At 45.8% G+C, this 24,958-nt stretch overlaps 3 protein-coding genes across 3 annotated transcripts; 2 read left to right on the top strand and 1 right to left on the bottom strand.

The window, feature by feature from the left end:
• Window positions 1–7,464: 7,464 nt before the first annotated feature.
• Window positions 7,465–10,502, top strand: ddrgk1 (DDRGK domain containing 1). The gene is made up of 8 exons (XM_003454722.5): window positions 7,465–7,678; window positions 8,185–8,334; window positions 8,732–8,850; window positions 8,972–9,073; window positions 9,150–9,272; window positions 9,362–9,400; window positions 9,476–9,581; window positions 10,145–10,502. Exons 1-8 carry the CDS (start codon window positions 7,591–7,593, stop codon window positions 10,303–10,305), a joined length of 888 nt encoding a protein of 295 aa, XP_003454770.1. The 5' UTR covers window positions 7,465–7,590; the 3' UTR covers window positions 10,306–10,502.
• cars2 (cysteinyl-tRNA synthetase 2, mitochondrial) lies at window positions 10,296–17,679 on the bottom strand. Its single transcript, XM_005459212.4, has 16 exons — window positions 17,319–17,679; window positions 17,193–17,243; window positions 16,994–17,111; window positions 16,846–16,917; window positions 16,563–16,668; window positions 16,386–16,466; window positions 16,139–16,268; window positions 13,487–13,620; window positions 13,233–13,300; window positions 13,061–13,127; window positions 12,800–12,938; window positions 12,436–12,559; window positions 11,671–11,766; window positions 11,339–11,554; window positions 11,172–11,263; window positions 10,296–10,917 (listed from the first exon to the last, which is right to left on the bottom strand). The coding sequence occupies exons 1-15, from the start codon at window positions 17,531–17,533 to the stop codon at window positions 11,177–11,179; spliced, it is 1,704 nt and encodes a 567-aa protein (XP_005459269.1). The 5' UTR covers window positions 17,534–17,679; the 3' UTR covers window positions 10,296–10,917; window positions 11,172–11,176.
• Window positions 17,680–24,666, top strand: atg3 (autophagy related 3). The gene is made up of 12 exons (XM_003454721.5): window positions 17,680–17,891; window positions 18,041–18,082; window positions 18,170–18,219; window positions 20,141–20,211; window positions 20,475–20,582; window positions 20,816–20,868; window positions 21,152–21,230; window positions 21,313–21,347; window positions 21,422–21,574; window positions 21,791–21,918; window positions 22,413–22,481; window positions 23,017–24,666. The coding sequence occupies exons 1-12, from the start codon at window positions 17,820–17,822 to the stop codon at window positions 23,096–23,098; spliced, it is 942 nt and encodes a 313-aa protein (XP_003454769.1). The 5' UTR covers window positions 17,680–17,819; the 3' UTR covers window positions 23,099–24,666.
• Window positions 24,667–24,958: the final 292 nt, after the last annotated feature.

The raw sequence follows: 24,958 nt of genomic DNA, 5'->3' as shown, positions 1-24,958 counted from the left end.
TGTCCCTTCCCAGCCACTCTTTTGATGCCGTGGTGAAACACACACTCTTGCGAAACTTTGAACTGGTTACAAATTAATCCACGTCTCACAATATTTAGTTGCTGCTTACCCCAGTACAAAGTTTAGCTCTCATTCCTTCCAATAATTCATGAGCTGGTTAATATTTGAGCCGAATAGATAACCTGATGTCCAGAATTAGACTCTGGCTCTTTGAACTGGGAACAATTCAGCGTTAAGCAGGCACATACAGAAGTTATGTTTAACCTCAGCTCAGTGCAGTTTTTCAAGGAGGAAATTCCTTTTCAAGGGAGCGCTGCAGCATTTTGGAAAATCTGCATGCATGCAATCTGGTCTAATGTCCCATAACTGCACAGACGACAGGAGCTCCTGCAGGAAGCATCCTAACAGTGTTTGTCAAGTTTTATCTCCACCTTCAAATGTTTGTTCCCTCGACAGGCTGAGACATGTGCTGAAAAATCAACTAAACGGCACTTGTTCAAGTACATTAGAGCAAAAAAGTGCAGACTTTTCAGTTCTCCATTAAAGTTCAGTATGAGAGAGCTTATTAAACACTCCACTCCACTAACTTTCTTCCTGTGACCACACCACCATACCCCCATAACTAACTGACAAACAGCCTATAAATGGTAATGTGTGACTGAGGACAGAGAGCTGCACGTGTGGGCCGATGCATAAAGAAGCGTACACTTAGATGGTAACAGCGAGACGGCTGAGCGAGCTCACGTGTCTTAAGCTCATTGCTCGTTTCCTCGCACACAGGTACAGGCTCAGACTCAGAGCTACCATCCCACCTGTGAGCAGTGTGGCCTCAGATTAACACCCGCTGAAAGGCACAGAATATCTGGCCAAATATGAGAGACAAAGGAAGCAGCGAGTGTGTGTGAAGCCATAATGCCCTTGAAGAGAAAGGTGAACTAACACAGCACGCCCTGCTCCAAGCTGCAGTCATATAAAACACACAACCATTAACAGACTGCCGGCGGCTTGATAAGGAATATTATGCTGTAAATCAGAGAGCAGTAAAGTCATTACTTGCTGCTCTCTGGCACCATTTTACTCATTTTACCAACTCGCTGCTATTTAGCTCAGTGAAGAACAGGTTGAAAGGATTTTCTTCTATAGCTGTGTGATCCACGCTGTCAAAGTCAAGTCCCAAGAATGGGACGTGGTTTTTTGCCACTTTATAAACTCCAACAGAGATGATGAAATGTATCACGGCTGGATCTGTTTAACCAACAGAGGACTTCAACATGAATCAGAGGCGACGTGGACGTCATCAGTTTCTATTGTGACGACAACAAACTCACTGTTACGGATCACCACTCAGTTGCACATAGTGTCAACAAAGTGTGTTTTTAGAGGTGGAGGATCTGCCTGCGGCCTGCCCTTCACCCGCGTGCTGCTCAAAATGGAAGCCTTAGACGGGCACAGTGGTTCGGTCTTTTTACTTCAGCCTTCAGAGAAATGAATTCAGAATTATTTTACACAAACAAAAAGAGGAAAACACAAAATTCGATAGAACAATAAAGTTAATGATCCAGCAGAGCACCGCCCATCAGTGGATGCTCTGAAATCCTCCCTGTAAGGTGCAGGACTGAAACTCTGCTGCACTCATTGCTGCAGAAGGGTTCAAACACACTCTCAAACTTGTGTTTACCCTCACACCCTTGAATTTTCATCTGTCTCTAAACGATGGATCGATATCAGTATAATTTACTACGTCAGCTTTAAATCCCAGAAGGCTGATTCTGTTCATCTGGACATTTTCAGTGGGAGAAACGTTTCGTCACTCATCCAGGTGACTTCCTCAGTCTCAGCTGACTGCAGGTTTCCAACCTTATAAACAGCACATTTACATAATGACTGAAACTAGCCCACTGACGAACAATGGGCTGGGAGGTCTTTTTCTTGATCGTTAATTTCCAATTTGTCATGACCACTGATCAATGACAGCCTTAAATGCTCTGTAGTGTTCAGGCGCAGTTTGCTCCAGTGCAGACATCTTAACTGTTAAACAGGCTGCAGCAGCCACTTACATGTTGTCTTGTTCAGGTCCGATAATGATTGTGGCTGTGCTGCATGAGGACAAGATGCTATTTAGGGATTTAAATAGAAACCAATAAAAGAAGTTGCAGAGGCTGCGATGTCATAATGTCTGTTACCTAGTGTGAGGTCAAAAAGCACAAATTTATCATCTCCCATAATGCAGCTGGATACTGTCTTCAGTTAGAGCATCCATCAGTAACATGTGCAGTTCACAGCACACTGCTAGGCCATAAACAAATAGACAACATGAGGCTGGATAACCCGTTAGTTACAGCACGCCAACACCACAACGTCCTGCAGCAGTCTGCAGAATACTGACACACATCAGAGGGTCAGCAGTCTCAGCAAAACGTTGCCGAGTCCGATCGATGGGGATTTTTGGGTTAGTTTACATGTACCATACATACATAACAGTCTTCATACTGGATCCATCAGTGTGTGCAGATTTCTCCATCACTCTGCAGTAAACCTTCAGCTTCAAGCCTGTGCTCGAGAGGGAACGCGTGACACTAAGTGATACGACACAGCAGAAGTGGAGACAGGACTCTGCCTCCAAGTTTTGACCTACCAGCTTGACAAAGATGGCCAAAATGCACAGAGTATATGTATCAGAGGTCTATTTGAGAGGCAGGAGTTAGTTAGTAGTTAGTTGGCCCTGTGACAGACTGGCGACCTGTCCAGGGTGTACCCCGCCTCTCGCCCTATGACAGCTGGGATAGGCTCCAGCGCCCCCCGCGACCCTGAAAAGGATAAGCGGAAGCGAATGGATGGATGGATGGAGTTAGTTAGTACCCTCATGTTTAAAGTTTAGTCTATGCTTCCACTGAGTGAAGCTCATAAAGAGCCTTTACTGCTTACCTTTTTACTGAGTCGTTTATTTGTAACTTTCACTGCTTGTGCTTCACCTCGCAGTAAGAACTGTGTTTGGAAGGCTGTGTTACTGCTTTCCAGCAGTCTGCTTTGGTTAGCGAGTCAGTGACCCCGGCTGTGGCTGCCTGCTCATGCATAAGTCTGTGCCATTGCATTTAAAAGGAAAATGACAGCAGGCGGTTCAGCAGCTCTCTGACTGCTGCCAGTGCTAACAGTAAGTGAGACTGCAGGCCTTCACAAATGTGTCTTCACAGCTGTGTGTGTGTGTTATCTGAGCAACTTGTGTTGCTTAGGTTTGTAACACCTCTGTCAGTGATAGGACATGCAGCTGCATCCACTGACACATCACAGCAGGTGATCCTGTGTTGAGTGTGAGTGAGCCTCAGCTAAAGCATCACATCGGCGGCTCTGGACTCCTTCCTTTAGCTGTCCCACAGCTCTGTTACTCATGGGAGATGGAGAGAAATGCAAAGTGTGTTTTCTGAGCGAATGCAAACAGTTTCATTATTTGTTTCTGTCTGCTCAGTCACAAGTGGAAGTCATGATCTTTGTGTCAAGCCAGTGAGTGTCTGCACATCCCAGCTGTGTGCGAGGCTGCTGGGCTCAGTGTGTGTGGAGAATTCAGGAATACCACAAAGGCTTCGTGTACACTTAATCACAGTGTGTTAATCAGCCAACTTCTTGTAGGTTCACTTTTGAACTTTGGACCCAATCAGTTTCCTTGGTCTTTATGCTAAACTGTGCTAACTTTGCCCTTGAATCCAAAGTCAAAGGTAATGACATCCTTGGTGGATTTTTGACCTTCCTGGCCTGTCTGTGGCTCAGCTCATTTCCACTGTATAAGCACAGGATTAATCTGATTTGGTGCTCTGCAGTGTTTTCTGACAGCTAAATAAAGCGTAGTGTGAGCACGCCCTCTGACTTAGGTGAGTGTTTCCTCATAGTAACCCTGTGCTACACAGGAGTCACCTTGGGCCTGCAGGACATTGCATCTCTTCCTGTCTTCCTCTTCCTGTCTCTCTCTGTCCAGCCCCTTCTTACTACTACCTCCTTGTTACATCACACACACACAGAGCTGCTACACCTGCGCCGTCTGCTGACTGGCTCAACTCTTCTTGGCTCAGCACTTTCCATGTAGGTTGCACTGACCTCTGGAGGTTAGACGTACTGTGGAACATCAGCCACGAGCCACTTTTCCCTGCCGGTCTTACCAGAAGTGGAGCTGCAATAAACCCCGCCCCCTCAGATCACCTGAGCAGTGAAACAGGAAATAAAGACTGCTGCAAGTCAAGTGTCCTTCCATCACCTTCAACTTTAGATCGTCTCAGCTCTGTGACACTACATTATTTGCAGGTCACAGGAGAGCGTCTGATAGGTGGATTCTCTGCCAAACACAGTGTTGTTTGTGTGGGAGCAGACACACAGCTGAAAGAGAACAGAGCACAACACAGTGGAGTGAAATTCATCATCTGCTGTGGCATTAAGTACAGTATGTACTATCAATGTAATCACTGTAGTAAAGACACACATGGGCCATTTTTTACCAGCATCAACAGTGTTGTTAGTAGCAACAAAACATTTCCATGTACAGATGGAGCATACACAGTGCTAAGGCAGGTAAGAGAGACAATATCACATTGCAGTGGGTGCTCAAGAAAGAGGATGTGTCCTCCAGATGTCACCGGCGACAGAAAAGTACCGTCACGCCGGGCCGAGCCTCACAGGCTTCTGTGAGAGAAGGGATTAAACGATTAACCTGTCCTCATTTCACTTTGCTATCTTCTCTCCTGTTCTCTGTTCTCTCTGCCAGAAGGAAAAAAGTGCTGACTGGGACATTGTTTCAGCTGCTGCTGTGTAGCAGAGAAGGACCCAACAGTGCGTTTGCAGACTTGTTCCTTCAGTCACGCTGGCTGCCAGAGCAGCCGTCTCATCAAACGCACCAGGACCGTTTGTCTCTTCTGAGACATCGCTTTAATTAAACTGCACTGTGATTCATCACATCCTCCACGATGCTACAGCTCTCATCATGCAGCTCACACTGGCCATGTCTTTCTACTGTCACGTCCACACAGACTGTGTGTTGTGGTCTGAAGCAGAGCTGAGCTGCTAACATCACAGTGTTATTGTTTAGCGGAGCTTCTCTGGAGAAGAACCCAAACTGCTCCTCCTCATGTCAAACTGTCCATACTCAGCACCCACACCTCTCATCTCATCAGATAGAGCTGAACTCTCACAGGGGCCCATAAAAGACGAGAATGTCAAGAATCCAGAGTATCAGAAGCTTCCCATTTACATAATTGTTCATCAGTGTAGTGTATGACTTCTTCTTGATAACAGTGGGTAAAATATTTCTTTATTGAATGATGACAGCTCTCTGCGCCAAATACTAGAGACACAATCCAGTATCAGCTGTCAGGCTGTAATGTCATTCATGATGTGTCTGGATTATGCAACACTAAAACACACAGCGGACATTATGATGGCAGCTTTTCACAGTGGCGGAAGCAAACTGAGATACTACAAACACAGTATTGAAGGCTAACCCAAATGTTTGACAGCTCCTCTATAAAATGTGAGCGTGGCTGCAGCTGGTTTCCATCTCTCAGATGTCAAACAATAAAGAGGATTATTTGACAGAACAGCCAGAGGAGGGCTGGGAGGCACTGTAGTCTGCTCCGTCTGTACCTTCACTCATCATAAAAGCTGAAGGCCACTTCATTTCAAGGTCTAAAACAGAGCCTGTGGACTGATTATGTAACATAATCAAAGGCCACAATGTTTCCACAATCTCAAAGTCAGTTTCCAGGTGTGACTGGAGCAATCAGTCCAATAGTAGATGATGATGCTTTCAGGCGCACTTTATTACCGACAGTTCATCAGATAAGCAAGCGCTGCTTGTGTGCATGTGTGTGTCCATGTGCATCTTCAAAGTGATCTAGTCCGCAGTGTTTCTGCCACCTGGTGGTGATCAGCAGGCTCTGCATGTTACAACCTGTAAAACAGCTGCTGCCGAGGTGTTGCAGGCTAGTTTAATCCAACCACAGCACACTTTTCAGTACCAGGAGCTTCATATAAATGCTTGTGTAGAACCAAAATGCACTTTCTATGTTTTTGCATGCTTGTACGTAAAACACTTCCTCAGTGTACTCTAAAACATATCTGTCATTGTGTAGGCATGAATGTGTGTGTGTGTGTGTGTGTGTGTGGGTGTGGGTGTGTGTGTGCGCGTGTATTTCAGTCCGGTTGAGAAGTCTTGAAGTTTTTTTCTAAGCACTGAAGAATAAACACACAAGTCATCAGCTACAGGTCACCCAGCTTTTTAATTGACTGTCCTCTAACATGTGACTTTTGCTAACCTTGCTGTGACAGATCAACAAATGCAGGAATGGAGTTACCCACTGACCAATCAAGTCTTCAGAAAACAGCGTCGTCTCTGAGCTCTGTGTGTAGACAGTGTGTACGGTCTAATGCTTTAAATGAGCATCAGGAAGAAATACAGAGTCTTAAACACGCAGCTGGATTTTTTTTACCTTTTAGCAGCAAAACATTTTATAGCAGTTTCGTTTCGTTTTGTTCTCCAGGCATTAACATATAAATTAGAAGACCTATTTGTGGACAATCAGTCGCAGGTTGATTACACCATGAAACAGTATCCTGTGACACCAAGTGCTGACAGTCAGGTACCTGATTAGCATCATCTGTGAGCATGGATCCTGCTACAGCAGTCAGTAGTGTGTGTAGTATGTGTCTGCTCCAAGCATGCTGCATCCGACTGATATGGTTGGGGCACGTGGCACAGGACAGCTTCAGTGTGGTGTTCTGTGACACCAGCGTTATTTGGAGTGAGACCTAGTACCATCTCTAAATTGAAGGACAAATATAACAGAGGATGTCAGAGACAGGCCATGAGGTGGGCTTCTCAAGGAGATGATGCCACAAGAAGACCATTTCCTCACCCTGTCAGCACTGAGTACATAAGTCACAAGTAACAGAGACCACACCATGGCGCATGTTCATCAAAATTATTTACTATTCACCCCCCAAAACAAAGACACACACGCACACACACCCTAAAACATATTCAAAGCACCATGACGGTAGCCTGATATTACACAGTTTTGTCACATGACGTTAATTATTGTCACGTGGGCAATCATAATGACCAGTTTATTTCAAGCCTGATGAGGATAAGCGGAGGATGGATGCATGGATTTAAGCTGCTCTTCATATGTCGTCACCAAAGAAGACTGTGTTGAAAACCTCTTTTCAATACAAGCTTCAGCGTGCTTCATTTATCCATCACTAACTTGTGGGATTGACTTGGGCGTGCTAGAGTGACCAGTACAACCAGTGCCATCCCTTTCATGTAAACACAGTTGTAACTAGATCAGACCTGATCTCCAGTGTATCCAGAAAATCAAATTAATGAATTGATTTTATTATTTTCTTTTATTTATGGTCATCATATAGCAGCTGTACTGAGAACTCCAACACAGCAGGTGGCGGTATGTCCCTTTTCTATCGGTTCACCAAAACACGCGAAGCAGAAGAAGAAGGAGAAGAAGAAGGAGAAGGAGAAGAAGAGTTAGTACTGAGCTGTTGTATAGACGGGAAAAAGGAAGAGATTTCGTTCAGTGTATTTTCCGGGCAGCTATGGATGTAGCGCTGTATGTGATAGCTGCTGCTGTCCTCGTCGTCCTCATAGTGTTTGCCGTGAAGGTGCGGAGGCAGACACGGGCAGGTAGGACCACTTTACCGTGCTCGGCTGCAGCTGTGGGCCGCAGTCACAGGCGGCTCGTTTCATACGCTGATTGGTAGATTAGCTCACACACACTGAGTAGCACCTGTAACTCCGACAGCTTGGATCTGTACTATGTTTTGGGGAAACCCTAAAATGTGTAAATCCAGCTCATAGTGCACTGACAGTCGGATGTAAATAATGAGCTCATCAGCTGTAAAAGCTCGTCGGACAGTGGGAATGTAAACGTCACGCTTTGTAAAGACGTGCTGTCAGCGGGCAGCTGTGCAGAGCTGATGTGGGCCTGAACGTGTAATCCGCCCGTGGCTGAAGCCAGGACACGGCAGACTTACACCAGCCTGAGTCTGTATCTGATGGTGTTTACACTCACTGACACAGACAAAAACCGTGTTTTATGTGCTACCCCCCCCTTCAGTTTAAATATTTGCTTATTTGACATAAAGTGTGTGCATTGCATGGCTCATAGTTTCCTTGTGCTGTGTGCTCAGCCGATGAGGACCAGCGCAGGGATGTTGTGCGTGCAGCGGGGCCCCCTCAGCGAGCAGCAGAGGAGCGAGGAGCCGGCATGCCTCGCCGGAGAAGGAACCTGGCCACTGTGATGGCAAACAGACGACCTCAGAGAGAAGCTGTGGAACGCGGTAAACCGCCTGACATATGTTTAGTGTACTGGAAGAGTCGGCTCAGCTCCTGTTTGAGCTCACGGAGAGTATGTTTTATGAGGGCCTCAGAGCAGCAGCACAGGTTTCCTGTATGGTCCAAATGTGGAAGATGCCAAATGTCTCTCATAAGTTGCATGTTCATCACCTAAAGATGAATTTAAACATTAAACTTAGGCTTTTCCCACAGTTTAGAGTATTTACAACGTGTCACATTATTTGATTTCACATTTTCCCCCCCTTTTTTTATATTTCCACTGCCACTGATCATATACAAAACACACAGTAAAGGTGATGTTTATACATGAGAATGAGTGTGTCCCACCTTTAGTTTTAAAATAAAACAATACACCCCGTCAGTGAAGTGTGCTGGTTTCAGAGGAGGAGCCTGTGGAGGAAGACGAGGTGGAGCAGCAGAGCTTCCAGTCGACTGCAAAGGTCGGAGCCAAGAAGCAGCGGAAGTTGGAGGAGAAACAAGCCAAGAAAGCCCAGAGGGAGGTGAGACACGCTGCGTGCTCCACTGTCCACTCAGGGACATACTCATTTAGATCTGTTTTTTAATGAACACTGTTCTACTGCAGTGTCTTCAAAGTCAGTTTACAGTTTGTTGTATTTTCAGGCTGAGCTGGAGGAGAGGGAGGAAAGGAGGAGGATGCAGGAGCTCAGAGAACAGGAGAGGCGGCAGGTAGAGGAGAAGGAGCGGCTGCTGGAACAGAAACAGGTGTGGGTCCTCTCAGCAGCTTTCCCTGTGTGCTCACATGGTCAGATGCTGATGCTCTGTGCTGCTCTCCATTCAGGAGGAGCAGGAGCGCCGAGCTAAAGAGGAGCAGGAAAAGCGCGAGGAGGAAGAGTACCTGAGACTCAAGGCTTCCTTTATCGTAGAAGAGCAGGGAGAGGAGGAGCAGCTCTCTGAGGACCAGGTCAGACCACCCTTCTAGCATGATGACATTATGTTAAAAAAAAATAATCCTGTTTTATTTGGAGTAAACCTTTGCTTTTGTACTCTCAGTCACGCAACCTGCTGCAAGAATTCATCCAGTACATTGAGGTAAGGCCGCCCACTCCACCGCTGCTCCCCTGCTGACGTCATTCGGCATCTTTCTAACCGTCTTCTCTGCTACAGACCTCTAAGGTGGTTCTCCTGGAGGATCTGGCTTCTCATTTCGGGATGAGGACACAAGATGCCATTAGCAGACTGCAGGACCTGCTGGCTGAAGGCTCCCTCACAGGTTAGTGCGTCAAGACTGTTCAAATACATTTGGCATGTCAGATCCAATATGCCAGGAGGCCAGAAGATGAATTAATTACATCATTAATGAGGAAAATCAGGTTGACAGTTGCTGTTGTGAAGGATCTCATTCGTCCTGAGTGAGATGCCAGGCTAAACCGGACTGCATATCCTTCCACATGTTCATGGATGACTTCCAGCTCGTTCCTTGCAGTTAGCACAGTGCTTCTCATGCTTGATGCTGCCACCAGATATCAAAGTAACAGTCTGAGTATTGGTTGTGGTTGCTATTATGAAGTGCTGATGTAGCATCTAGAAGGCAGATCCTATGGTGACCTGTGGGGTGGCTGTAGCTCAGATGGTAGAGCAGGTCACCTACTAACCAGAAGGTTGGTGTTTCATTCCCAGTCTGCTGGGTGACTGTTAGATAGGAAGCGCTTAGAAAAAAAGTGCCCTTGAATGGGTGAATGTACAAGTTGTGTAGAGCGCTTTGAGTGCTCAGATTGAGTAGAGCAGTGCTGTATAAGAGCCAGTCCATTCACTATTTACATGTGTTTTCTGCAGGTGTGATTGATGACAGAGGGAAGTTTATCTCCATCACTCCAGAAGAGCTGGACTCAGTGGCTCAGTTCATCAGGCAGAGAGGCCGAGTATCCATCACAGAGCTGGCTCAGGCCAGCAACTCTCTGATCAACCTGATGCCTGAGAGTCGCAGTGCTGCCTGACACACTGACCTCTGACTGTGGACACATCCTTGAGTGGCTGTTGACACACAGCTGGACTCTTCACCGCCATCCTGTGTGGCTCAGTACTCTTAATCGCAGCAGACGTCAGGCTTCACGTAGGTTACACTTTACCTCCCAGGATGAGGATTTCAGCCAAACTGGAATAAACAAATCCTGAGTGGATCGTTTTATCAGTGGCCTGTGTATTTTTGCATTTGCTCGTTTCTTCTTTACTGGAGTCGTGAAGAAACTCAGAAGCTCAAAGTAACACCACACACTTAGGTATATTTATGGTGGGTGCATTCAGTTTGTTCCACACATTTGTGTCAGCTTTGATTGCAAGTTCAGATGTTTGCATATAGACATGACATTATTATTCTCAGACCTTGTACTCAGAGATGAATCCATAAAGAGACTTCTCAGTTTAAGGACCAATGCAGTACTTTTAACTATTAGCAAAACTTTAATGTATCAATGCCAAATACAGTAATAGTGGTGGAGTACGCTGCCAGGCCTCTGCAGCTCCTAGTGCAGTAGGATGGTGAGGATCTGCCTTGTAGGGTGAATAAGGTCATGGGTATCAAACCTTGATGATAGTGCAGGTACAGCCAACTGTGAGAGCATGACAGCAGTTCAGATTTAGTCCAGTACTGGATAACCATCGGGTTTAAAACTAAAGGAGCCCTCTAACATGACTGCGAGGTGGAGCCACTGTGACAGGCAGGTACAGCACGTGACTTATGAAACAAAATCTAAGAGTCCAGCACCCTGAGCTTCTGTTTTTATGGCATCATGCTGTTTTCTTGTTATTCCAAGTCTTTCCGTAGAGTCCACAAACCTCAAATCATTGTTAGAAATGAAAAAACCTTCTTTAGCTGGACGTCTCCTCGCCTTTGTCCTCCGGTCCCTGTCCCCTCGCACTCATTTTGATCTCCCACGTGGAGGTGGCTCCTCTATCCTAAAAACACAAGACAATCCCATCAGTGTTGCCTGAAACAGGAAATGCACTGAGCTAACCTTCTGTTCGTCGTACCTTTATCAGCACACCCAGGGGTGCCAGGTCATCTCTGAGGGCATCGCAGGCTTTAAGCAGAGGGATTCTGTCGGGGTACAGTCCAGGTCTGCTTGGGGATCCTGTGGATGAACCGTCCTGTCGAGCAAGCGCAAATTCTCGAACTTTGCTCCTGAACTGAGTCAGCTGTTCCACAACAGGCTGCAGACTGCCACGGCTGCTCAGCACGTCAGCCTCCTTCAGAGGGCAGGAGACACACGGGAGACCTCTTCAATCAAGGATTATTATTCACTGACAGAGACGCCTCACTCTCATGCTGCCCGCTGAAGGGACATCACAGAAAAAGTGCTGACCTTAGTGTGCAGGTCGATGCCAAACACGTCCAAGACATCCCTGAGGTAGGTGACCATCGCTCCAAACACGGCAGGGCTGCGGGCCGCTCCAGCAGGCTGAACAGAAACAGGCTCATGTCTGAATGTGCAATACACTTGGGACAAGTATCGTTCCTGCTCAGCGAGCACAATGTTGTCATAGCTTAGAAAATAGCTCCTGTTACTGATCTCTAGTTGAACTAGTGCAGGGGTGTCCAACTCCAGGCCTCGAGGGCCGGTGTCCTGCAGGTTTTAGATCTCACCCTGGGTCAACACAGCTGAATCAGATGATTAGTTCATTACCAGGCCTCTGGAGAACTTCAAGACATGTCGAGGAGGTCATTTAACCATTTAAATCAGCTGTGTTGGATCAAGGACACATCTAAAACCTGCAGGACCCCGGCTCTTGAGGCCTGGAGTTCCCCACCCCTGACCCGACGTCTGCTAGCAGGAGTTCAGATCTCACAACAGTGGGACTGGCCAGCTGTTGTAACAGAGATGGAACTGAAGCTTGTCTAGTCTGACCACTCAAAGCTCTGCAGACCCACGTGTAACCCTACATTCATACAGTACTTTACACACTTGGAGCACTCTACCTTCCATCCATGACCCATTAACCCAACATACGACAGCATGATCCCAGAGCGCTAATATCGCCAGACCTGGTGGAGACCCAGCTGCTAACCGGGACTTTCCACTAACATCACTGACACAATGACATCAAACCAGTCAGACACAGTGAGTTACCGTAGAAACAGGCTGAAGTTGGCAGTTTCCGTGATAAACCAGATTCATCAGAGCACTAATGGCTCTTGGTGTATCAAAGTCATCTGCTAGAGTGTTCATCACAGTGGATTTAGTCTCAGCCAGCCTGAAGAAGTACAAAAAACACAGGAAAACCGTTTATAAACAGCTGAAACTCTCAGGCATCAGCTGAATGTAGCGGGTAAACGTCTCAAAATGCCTGACTGCTGCCGGCACTAGCATCTCTCCAGTCCTCACTGCTTCAGCTAATTACAGCTGACTGAAATGATGGTCACGTGTGCGAGGTACAGTAGAGACAGAAATATGAAGAGGACACTCGGTCATGGGCTGAGGAGAAAGCGAGCACCTGCTCCAGAGGAAATCCTCCTGCACGTGTGAACACTGCAGCTGACCCTTCATGTAGGCCTGAGCATCGTGGCAGAAGGTGGAGATGGTGTCCAGAGTGCTGCGAGCCTCCAGCATGCTGCTGTCACTGTAGTCGATAGCTGTGGAGACATTACAGGAAATCAGAGTGCAGTTTAATATCGCAGCTATGCGACTCGAATTCCAACAACGAATGTATTCATGTATCAAACTGGGAAAACCAAGACCTAATCATTTGTCTCACCTGATCTGTATTTGCTCAAAAGACAAAACATCCGGAATTCATTGGCAGAATAAGACTGCAGAAAATCCTGACGAGGACGAAGACGTGATCATTTTCACCCACTCCACACAGCATAGCGCATTCCAGTATTAATGCAACAACATAAGACTAGCATAAATCAAGAGGACTGTACCTTGATGCTGATGTAGTTCTTTAAAGATTTAGACATTTTCTCTGGGCTTCCCTTTAGGTGTAGGTGCCCTAAAAACAGCAACAACACGCTTAACAGAGCATGACACAGAGCTGCTCCCAAACTCGGCTCTGCAACACGAATGACTTCCAAACTAAACTCAGTTTCAGACAACGTCTGCTTTATGTCCAAGCATCAGGAACAAATCTCATCAGCACAGAGAAAGTGCACGAGGCAGGACCACGTCTGGCTTTTACCTGAGTGCAGGAAGTAGTTTGCCCATTGTCCACACTGGTGATACGCCTCACTCTGAGCGATCTCATTCTCGTGGTGAGGAAAAGCCAGGTCAATCCCTCCAGAGTGGATATCCAACTGTCTCCCAAACATGGAGCTGAAAGCACACACACAATCAGGAAACTCATCAGTGCGTCAGCGCTCAGTCTGATAAACTATGGCAAATCAAATCCTGCATTCCATCTTTTTGACTGACTAAAGAAACAAACAACACTCCAGGGGCCCGTTCTTCGTACCTCGCTTACTACATCCAAGATCAAATCATCGCGCTAACTTTGAGCTCGCTAATCCGGTTCTCCGAACACACCTGTTGTTGACGATTAGTATAGCTGGATGAAGTAATCTGAGATCACTGGGTGGCTTAAAAGGGGCTACGCATCGATAGTAGAAACATTGATCGGCAACCCTGTGATTGGTTGGCGAAGATGTCGAAGGAGCGCGCTCAGTATTTCACGGCAGCAGACCAAGAACTCTTGATTGAGGGATATCAGGAGTTTCAGAGTTTAATTAAAACGCAGGGGAACACTGCAAAGGCTGCAAAAGCAAGGAGAGAGGGCTGGCAGAAAGGTGCTGACAAATTAAACTCGTAAGTGATCCATGATATTACATTATATCATGTGATATTATATTATACCACATTATATTATATTACATCATATCCTCTTTCACATTAGAGCCACAACAGGACCCACTAGAACATGGGAACAAGTAAAAGTGAAATATAAGAATATTCTACAGAATGGTAATATTTATCACTTATATTGCTTTTAGTCTATGACAAGAGACCCTGAAATAATCTGTTTGTTTGTTTATAACAGCAACCAAGAAAAGGGCAGAGCAAATAAAGACAGGTGGTGGTCCTGCACCCCCTCGTCACACCCCTTTTTGTACTGTGACATTTATTGACATTGTGGGTTTTTTGTGTGTAGTTTGACATAACACTCCATCACTTTTACCTGTTCCCATGCAAGGGGTGACTGAAGCATGCACAGTAAGTCGGGAGTAAGTATATACAGTACAGTAAGTGTATATATATATATATATATGTATATGTATATGTATATATATATATATGTATATGTATATATGTATATGTATATATGTATATATATGTATATATGTATATATGTGTATATGTAGATATATATATATATATATATAGAGAGAGAGAGAGAGAGAGAGAGAGAGAGGAAGAAAGTAAATAATACCCTCACAGGAGAATCGATATCTCTCTATGAGCACACCGTCGCGCTGAGCTAAAGGATCCTGTCTATCCCGCAATATACACTAAATTCTGTAAACTCTCCTTATCAATCTTGCACCTTCCTTGCTCGCGTACAAACGGACAGGACATGGCTGCGACAGACTTCCCAAATCCACCTTCGCTTTTATAGCCGTGGTCTCTCATCTTGATTGCACGTAGTAATTTACTATTACTACTCTAAAATATGAATTACATCTGACATAATCACATACATGTAATAGAATGATTAATAGTACATTTCCCTTTTTTTCGGAAATGACCTGTATGTATCTGTATGAAATCAATAAAAGAATCAAATGCTGCATTATCTTTAGTTACATTGATAATATTTATTTATGGTAAAACAGTGGCGAAATATCGCTCTTGCTTTCATATAACTGCAGCGGACATACCTGAGAGGCCGCGATCTAATCCTGTTTACATAAAGTAAACCTGCTCCCGAGCAGGTTTACGCTTACGGATCTGTTGCTATGACAGCAAGTCCCAGATGAGCTTCGGAGAACCGAACGATCCAAGATCACGCGAAATCGTCAACATTCAAATCCGGCTAACTTACTTAGCGAGGTACGAAGAACAGGCCCCTGGACTAAAAGGAAGTCAGCGTTGCTAACAGTTTATTAAACATGCATTGAATTTGTTGCCACTGGGGTCTATTTTTTCACAGTATAACCTTTCATTTCACTGTTTCGCAGGTGATTGCAGATTTGCCTTTTAAAGCAGGGGCAGACTCATTTCAGCTGTTAGTACATTTCCTCTTGGACAGCAGAGATCCTTACATTTTTAAGGATTTAAATTTGCTGTGGGTCCTTTATCCTCTCATTGTAAGACAAGTGTTAAAAACCTTGTTGTGCACCTTATTTTCTCCTTTAAAGTGTGTAGGCAGGTGAGCACACAAGTTCAGTCTGACTTTTTCCATCTGAGACAGCTGGCCAAGGTAAAGCCAAACCTTCCAGCTAATGTCTTTGAACACATGAAAAACATGTTCAGTACCTGCAGACTGCGGTACTGCAGTTCTCTGTACTTTGGTTTGGACCAGGCCTCTCTTTACTGCAGCTGCTCGTCTGCTGACTGATACGAAACGGAAGGAGCACATGTCCCCGGTGTTGGCCACTCTACACTGGCTTCCAATTTAAGAATTGTAATCAACCCACAATAAGAAAACGTGTCTACAAACTGAGGAAATGCAGAAATCACAGGCTGTTCAGCGGTCCACTTCAACAAAGATACCACAGAGGAAAAAAATCACCGCAGTAAAAATCACCTCATTTAATCAGGTCAGTTTGTAACTGGGATTTGGGCACAGATAAGAATTCCCAAGCATTAATGTGATTTATGACTAAATAAAACAAACCTAGCAATGGTAGAACATTCAATATGCCAGCCCGGTCTTCCTCTGCCCCACGGGGACTCCCAGTACGGTTCTTGAGGTTTAGATGGTTTCCACAGAGCAAAGTCCCTCGGGTCCCGTTTGTTTGAGGAGCCTGCAGAGCCGTAGAGTTTGCGGTCAGTAAACTCGGGCGTCTCACTAACATCGATATGGAAACAGAAATAATAATAAAGGATTTTTCCGTGTCATTAACTCACACACAAACACTCACCGGGCTCTCCCTGAGGATCCACAGCTCCCACAAACCTGCCGTACCTGCCACCAATGGACTGAATGTCAAAATACACATCGCCTGCAACCGAAGCAGTGCACAAATGACACCTCCAGCATTTCAGAAGACCAAAAAGAAACACAAAAACAAAACAAGCACAAGCTCCTCATTATTTACCTTCTTTTGTGGCATAAGCGTGTCCATTTTTGATGATCTTCTCAATAAAGGCAACGATATGATGCACATTCTCTGTGACCCTTAAATACACTGCAGGAGGAACCACCTCAACACAACAACATGAAGACGTGTTTATAAATGAACACAAACAGCAACCACAGTGTGGTTTTACAAACCCTGAAACTCACAGGGTGGAGTGCTTCATGAAATAAAGCTATCCTGTTATCCTGTGCATGTTATAACGCATGGTGATCTGCTGCACCATGCGTGTCTAAGCTCACACCTTCAGTGACAGCATGTCCCTCTTGAACTCGTCCTCGTACACTGCGCTGATGGCGGCGGGGGAAACATTTTCCTGTTGGACCACATGAAACACATGACGTCAGCAGGTGAGAACAGAGCAGCAGCCAGAACGAGCATGGCGGCTTTACCTCCCAGCTTCTTCTGATGATTTTGTCATCGATGTCAGTGATGACCACGGCATGGATCACGGTGATTCCAAACAGTCTGCTGAGGATCCTCTGCAGGATGTCAAACCTCACATATGAGCTGTGACGGAACAAACCCACACAGCTCACACACACCGTTTAGCCTGCACGCCATAGCCACACCTACTGTTGCCATAGTTACCTTGCATGACCCAGGTGAGCGTGATCGTACACGGTGGGTCCACAGCTGTACCTGAGATGTAACACATAAGTGGGTTATTAGGCCGCCGTGTGCCGGCATGAGGAGCACAGTGATCGGAGTCCGTACCAGGTCGCGACCCCCTCTCTTGTCAGGATCAGGGGCTCCTTCTGTTTGCTCAGGCTGTTAAAAGTCTTCAAGCCCGTATCAAAGCCGCTAGGCCTCACCCACTCCCTCCCGGACACACTGCAGCTGGGTCCGTGGGACTTGGATCGGACCGTGACTGCCGGTGAAAGTCCGGGGACCGGTGCCCTCCACAGCAGCGAGCTCACCTGTTTCCACATAGCGCGAGCCGCCGTGGTCTGAAGGCGCAGTCTGCGGTGTCACCGCACCGGAGCTCACGCGCAGCTCACCGCACCGGTTCCGACGCTAAAACAAACCGATCTAAACACGGCTGTTTCGCTCTTCACGCACGTTTAAGCCACTCTCACACTTCTCGCGAGAGTTGTATAGCGGAAGTTTATAGGATAGGCAAATCATGTGACTCGATGTCGCTGGCAGTGTGAACAGCTATGCCAAAATAGTCGGAGCTCTGACAGGAAGGTTCAGATCCCACAGGATTCCTCCGATATGCAGAACGTGATCAACACGGTGAAGGGTACGGCCCTCGGGGTGGCTGAGTTATTCACCCCGGTATTAAAGGTAAGCGCGGCAGCTAGCTGCTGGTAGCTGTAGCCGTTCGGACATCAGGGCTTCATTTGTGTGCTCTCGGTGTGAAATGTTTGACACACAGCTGCTTCACCGGAAGTGGAGCGGAGCACTAACAGCTTTCGCTTTGTTGTTTATGACAGGAATCGAGATTCAAAGAGACGGGAGTCCTCACACCGGAGGAGGTGAGAACCGCCACAGCCCCGCATACACTGTTCCTCACGCGGGTCTGCTCAGGGCCTCACCTGTCCGCTCCTCTGTCTGTCTTTCAGTTTGTAGCAGCTGGAGACCACCTGGTTCATCACTGCCCCACATGGAAATGGTGAGAGGCTTTATTTATGTCAACACGATTAGTCCGTATCATTACAAAAAGAAACACATGAAAGACGAAACTATCGCAAAATATACAGACGCTTGATCCAGTGTTTCTAAAAGCTTGTGTCACCATGTGTTACAGCAGTCAAAGCTCTTACTGCTCAGTTTCTCCACTCATTCAAACGGCACATACATTTATACATATAGTTCCTCAGAAGGCCTGAAAAGTTGGGACATTACATGTGACAAACATTTGACTTGCAGATGGAAAATGTAAAAAACGCCACCTGCACTTTCTTCATTCTGGCTTTACTGTAGTAACACCACAAATGAGCCGTATATATAAAGAGCTTGAAACGGGGCCACTTTAACATCATCTGTGCACATGCTTACATGTACAACTTACAGCACTGTTGCTTCACATCATCATCACCACAAAGGGTTAAAGTAAATATCATACTGGGCACCATAACTAACACAAACTCCAAGTAACTGCTGCAAACCAGCACTGTAGGGGGACAAAATGACCAAACCATCAGCGTACATTAAAGGGTACCATCATCTAACTTGAGGGAAAGATCATACAAAGAACACGTATGTGTGATATCCTTACATGCGCGGGTTCGATTGTTAGCGCTCTTGGAAACTGTGTGGAACACAGATCCCATGTAGTCCATCGACCAGTTTTCAAATAGCGCAGGGTCAGCAGTCTTTATCAATCTGTCCGAGTTTTCTATGCACAGAGCTGTGAGATTGCACGACACAGTGCAACATCACCCCCACCCTCTACTAAGACAATGAAACCCAAGTGCTGCTCTGATGGGAGGCACTGTCATAACCTTGTTTATGGTTCAGCAGTTACTATGGCTGTGCAGTTTGGCTCCAGTCCTCGTCTTCAGTAATAATGACAGACGTTTCTGCCCCTTTGCTTTAGTCACAAAGTGTTGCAACAAAGCTGAGTCGGGATCATCTGTGGACTTACTCCTGAGCTGATGAAATTTTGTTAAGCCTCTCTTTGACTCAGTCTTCATTAGTCACCAGCTGACAGGTTCAAACCCAGAGCTTCTTGATGGGAGGCAACAGTGTTACCGCTGCACCACTGTGTCGCCCAGCATTCTCCGTCCTACTGCAGTGTGGGTGAGGTCTTTCTCATGGACAGTTATGGGTGATGATTAATGCTGCCTGTGCTGACAGCTTACACAGGAACGTTTGTGTGTAAAATGAGGATGCGGCCTCTCAGCTCTGAGCTTGTATGAGTGTTGAATGTGTCCGACATGGAGCGCGTTTCTCTTTTTTACTTCTTGGATTTCACAGCATAATGGAATACGCTGGTGTGATGCAACACCGAGAAACCAAGCTTGCACCATTATGGCACATTATCACATACTGAAACCTGCTGCCAAAGAACAAAGTTAGTTTTTTATGTTTTGCATGTCGTATGCAGGACAAATATAAAAGCTGGACGTAGTTACTGTGACCTCACCTGTTGGTTTCTGGAGGCTTGATTTGAAGCCATGAAGTGGATGTTTCCACATTTGCTATACCATTTTAACTGTACGCTCATTGATGATGACTTGTGATGGACAGCTTGTTAGTTAATGCGAGTTCATACCACAGATAATCTTCTGTTGTGAAATGCAGCATCACCACAACTTAGACCCAAAACAAGACCCAAACTCAAAAGTCAGGACACAAAGCTGTTTCACACAAGAGCCAAAGCCACAGCTGTCCACATCTAGTGCTCTTTAGACTGAAGGACCTCATTAGACTTCATTTTTCCAAGCCAGAAGCCCAGTCCATGTTTTTTACTGTCTAAAAGAAAGATGAAAACAACTGTAATAAACTGGTTTGTAAAACCAGGATGGAGGTCTCAGGACCTGACCCGGTGTAAAACGGCAGTAAACTATCTGACTTTGATCTCCCATCAGGGCCACTGGAGAAGAAGCAAAGGTGAAGCCATATTTACCACAGGATAAACAGTTTCTCCTGACACGCAATGGTAAGAGGCAGACCTCAGGAATTTCAGTCAGCAAGTCTGACTCATTGCTCCATTCTTAAAAACTGCTTCAGTGTTTAAGTGACACAACTCGGACTGAACCAAAAGTGCCTTAAAGTTCAGGACAGGACTGAAGTTTTTAAAGATGATATTGTGAACAAAACAAATAATTTTGTGTATGTTTCAAAGTGTCTTTGCTGAGGGTCAGGGTCACAGTGTCTGTCCTGAGTCTGTGTGTGTGTCTGTGTGCGTGTGTGTGTGTGCAGTGCCCTGTTACAAGCGCTGTAAGCAGATGGAGTATTCAGATGAGCTGGAAGCCATCATCGAGGAGGACGATGGAGACGGGGGCTGGGTGGACACCTACCACAACACAGGTTGAATACTGGTGATACCCACACACAGCTAACTGTACATCATGGTTCACCTTCTCACTGTCACATACCGGAGTGGGTTACATGCTTCACATAACATCCCAGATCACGCAGTGATAAATCTCATTCTGATGACATGACCGTGATATCAGATGTGTACCGAGTATTTCCTGATGACTGTTAGTAGGTGTGCAGGCATATGGTGTCAATAAAGATCACCTGATGTGTCTTTGCAGGTGTGTTAGGAGTCACAGATGCTGTACAGGAAATCTCACTGGACAACAATAAGGTTTGATTTCTAATTAATATAAATCTTAAATCATCCACTGTTCTAATAATGTTTGATCCCTCGGCTGAATGACCGAGGGCTTACGTGATGGCAGGATGTTTCCTCCCAGATTACTGCTCAGATCTGAATGAAACGGTTCATTTGCTCAGTTTCGCTTCTTGTGATTGGTGGACCATCATAAAAGCCTCGATGCCATCGATTGCATCTACAGTGTCTGATTGTGCAGTCTTTTGATGTTTAGAGTGCAGTTACATATCTGTGCTTTTAATCTGAATTCTTCTAGGATAAGAATATGAATGCCACGTCTGCAGCATGCTGTGATGATGAGGATGATGAAGATGGAGAAGCGGCAGATATGGAAGGTATGCACACGACGTCATCATTTTCTTTCTGTGGTTTGGGATGTACCCCCAGATCGGCCCTCATACTCTGCTGTCTTTTCAGAATATGAAGAAAGCGGCCTGTTGGAAACAGACGAGGTACGCTCACAGCGTTGTCTGACCTCAGTGACCATCCGCCCGACTGCTGCCTGACTCGTGTTTTCTGTCTCTAGGCAACCCTGGACACCAGCAAAATAGCAGAAACCAAAACCAAAGCAGAACCTGGGAGCGAAGATGCCATTCTTCAGACAAGAACATATGACCTGTACATCACATATGATAAATACTACCAGACCCCTCGACTCTGGCTCTTTGGATATGATGAAGTATGAACTTGGACTTTATGCTTTGTGTAGCGGGAAAACTGTGAGATAGAGATGATAAGCAGTCGTATGACTTTGTAGCAGTCAAAAAACTCACTTTAGGAACTGAGGAAGAGAGTGAAGTTAACATTGTTGGGCTCACAGCTGCAGTCTGCTGCTTCTTGTTAGCGTTGAGAAGAAAATGAGACCAGCTCGTCACAGTGTTGCTTTGTCTCCCAGGATAGGCAGCCGCTCACTGTAGAGCAGATGTACGAGGACATCAGCCAGGACCACGTGAAGAAGACGGTCACCATCGAGAACCACCCCCACCTTCCTCCACCTGCCATGTGCTCGGTTCACCCCTGCAGGTGAGAGTTTTGTTTGTCACATTGAAAGATGGAGGAGATCCATCACATAGCTGCACGTGTGATGGTCAGAGTGGATCTTCTTTGTGTCGAGGCTTATTGTGCTGAATGAATGAATCTGGAAAAGATGGATCACCTCCCTGATGATACTGTGTGATGGGTTCAAGTCATCCAAAATGAGATTTGCGCTGTAGACTTTGTGTGTTTCACTGTGCTCTATGAAGCCAAATGTTGTTACCCTCGAAACTGCTGATCCAGCCCAAAACCTTTGTTTCAGATGTTCAACTCAATTCTCAATGTTCAAAATGTGTTATATTGTAAGGCAGAGACCCTGCAATAGTACTGAATGATCGCGTGACCATTAATAGCAAGTCGTATTTTTCTGCGTCTCCGCTGAGATAAAGGAGCCCGTGGTCATGTTTGTTTAAGGATGTCTGTGTCACAAACATTTTGACAAGAACCTTTAACCTTTGAACTCATGTGACCTTTGCTTTCAGGCATGCTGAAGTGATGAAAAAGATCATTGAGACTGTGGCGGAAGGAGGAGGAGAGCTGGGAGTGCATATGTATCCTTGGATGGCCGTGACGTGTCACCACAGTGACGCAATGAAAGAAAAGTGGCTCCGTTAAGAAGCGTAACTTTTGTTCTTTAAATTTGTGCATTTTGTGTATTTTCGGCTATCTGGAAAAGGAAGTAGTTATCAAAGGAAGGTGTCAGAGCTGTTGGAGGTGTGGGCGCTACAGCAGCACACAGCTCTCCGGTCAGCAGCAGAACCAAAGGGCACACAGAGCACTCTGGAGAGCCTGTATCGCTCTGCTGGCTTCTAATAGCTCAGCATCTCTCCAGATCAGCCAAGAAGCTGCCTGAGGAGGTGCCAGGCTTACCGGGATAAGCAGCAGAGATGGATGTTTTTACCTAGAGACCTCTGTACACCAACAGTCCATAAATGTATCAGCACTTAGATATTTTATAGGAGCCAGCTGCAGCCAGAATGTGAGGCAGGAAGAGCAGCACTCGGTGGCTGGACTGCAGCGAGTGTTCGTGGTCAGGCAGGTGGTCACTCTACTCCACCTCTGTGTTTCCTTAACTGATGCTTTCAGGTATCTTCTGATTTTCCTCAAGTTTGTGCAGGCTGTCATTCCCACGATAGAATACGACTACACGAGACATTTTACCATGTAGGTGCCTCTGCTGCAACACGACGTGGAAATACCAGAGATGGTCTCCGCTCCGCTCCACTCTGCTCTCAATACAACTGGTCTGCTGAATGTTTGTGTTACTCTAAGATGCTTTGTGTGGAAGTGTCAAGGAATATGAAACGCTGTCTTTTAAAAGAACGGGCTGACGTATTAGGACACGTGCTTGTTTTCTGCTGAGCCCAGAGAAACTACATCACCATCAGTTTGATCTGTGTGTATGCAGCACAGAGGTAGGGTGCTATCTTACATAGGCACACCTATCCCGGTCTGTTGCATAAATTCAGATACATTGTTTATTTTTCAGGCTAAAGGTGTGTAGTTCTGTCTCTGTGATAAGCTAGGCTAAACACATCAGAGATGAGAATCAGTATCAGACTAGTCGTTTAACCCTCGGTAACCAAGGTCCAATCACCCAAGAGTTGGACTGCACCCTTAATGTTGGTTAGTGTAATTAGGAGTGTGTAAACAGAAGCTAAGCAGTGTGGTGGTGTAAGGAAGGATTGATGTGTGCTGCTTTAGTTCCCAGTCTGACAGTCATTCATGTGTTCGTGTAATATCAGGTTTGCTGCTGCTCCTTCCACAGCGCTGCGGTACTTAGAGAAACAAAACTATTCCTCCACTTCTGTCATCGAGGCGATCCTACAGTTTGTTAGGAACTTCAAACTGTCACATTCAAGCTTGAAATCACTTTTTCTCGGTGTGAGTTTGAGGAGGACAGAGAAGTGGTTTGTGGTAGCCGATTCCATCTTCAGATGCAGCTTCCATCAGTCCGGTATTCACTCTGCTCTGCTGTCTAGCTCGGTCTCCACCAGCCCTGTGGAAAAAACTCAGTGTTTAGCAGCTTCGTGCTTGCATCCATTCGTGCTCATGTCTGCCCACATCTGTCTCAGCTCAGTGGGTGCTGAGAAACAGGAAAACTGAAGCAGGAGCCCAACAATTTCTGGATGGCTACAAATAATAAAGCAGCATTATCTCGATCGGGCCGACACTGACGGCGGCGTTAAGAGAAGCTCGTAGAGCACGGATGTTTCCCGTCAGCTGTTCTCGCTTCCACCCTAATGCTGTCTGCGGGAATCGAGGCTGAACCTCAGTTTGTCTTCATGGTGAATGTGCTGATCCTGTGTTTCTGGTGCTTGGCTTCCATGCTTCTCTGTCTTACTTTGGTTGCGAGCAGGTTTCTAATTGATGCTTCAGAGAATTTGTTTTCAGATGTAACTCTACATGTGTAATGTATTACTGACCTTTGAAGAAGTTTCCAGAGGTTTGCTGTGACCTCTGCAGAACAACCTCACTGATGCAGTTTAACTACAAGTCCATGTTTCCTAAAACCTGTAATGTTTGGCTCATTACACTGACAGTACTCATCCATACAAAGCATCTGCTTCAGTAATCCACAGTTTGCTTTCCTCGTGTGTTGTTGATCAAATATTCTCTTTGTATCTGTGCCTGTTGGTCCAGTCTTCTAATTTAAATTGCTTGGTGGTGAGGCTTCACTGTTTCAGAAAGATGTACATTTATCAATAAAGAGTTTCCCAAATATTGCAAGCAGAATGCTGTTTATGGATGTATTTATTGGTGCTGTGGAGGGGCGGTGGGGGTCTTGAAATAAAACATCTCAAACCTAAAAATGTTCCTTCATGATATACATTATGCTGCAGGTGGCAAGGTTACAGGTGAAGGAAAAGCCAGCATAAAGTGTCCTGGTCACAGTTCTTAGGCCTGACAGCTCATGGCGTTCCATCCCTACAGCTTGTACGTTTGCTCTCTCCATGACCTCACCGTGCTTAGTTAGAATATTACATGAAATCAATAAAACAAGGATTTTAAATAGAGAAATGTCAGA

This window comes from Oreochromis niloticus, linkage group LG23, assembly GCF_001858045.2.
Source record: "Oreochromis niloticus isolate F11D_XX linkage group LG23, O_niloticus_UMD_NMBU, whole genome shotgun sequence".
Taxonomy (NCBI): Eukaryota; Metazoa; Chordata; class Actinopteri; order Cichliformes; family Cichlidae; genus Oreochromis; species Oreochromis niloticus.
Note: the sequence above shows the minus strand (reverse complement) of the source record. Positions and strands in the feature narration are given on the sequence as shown.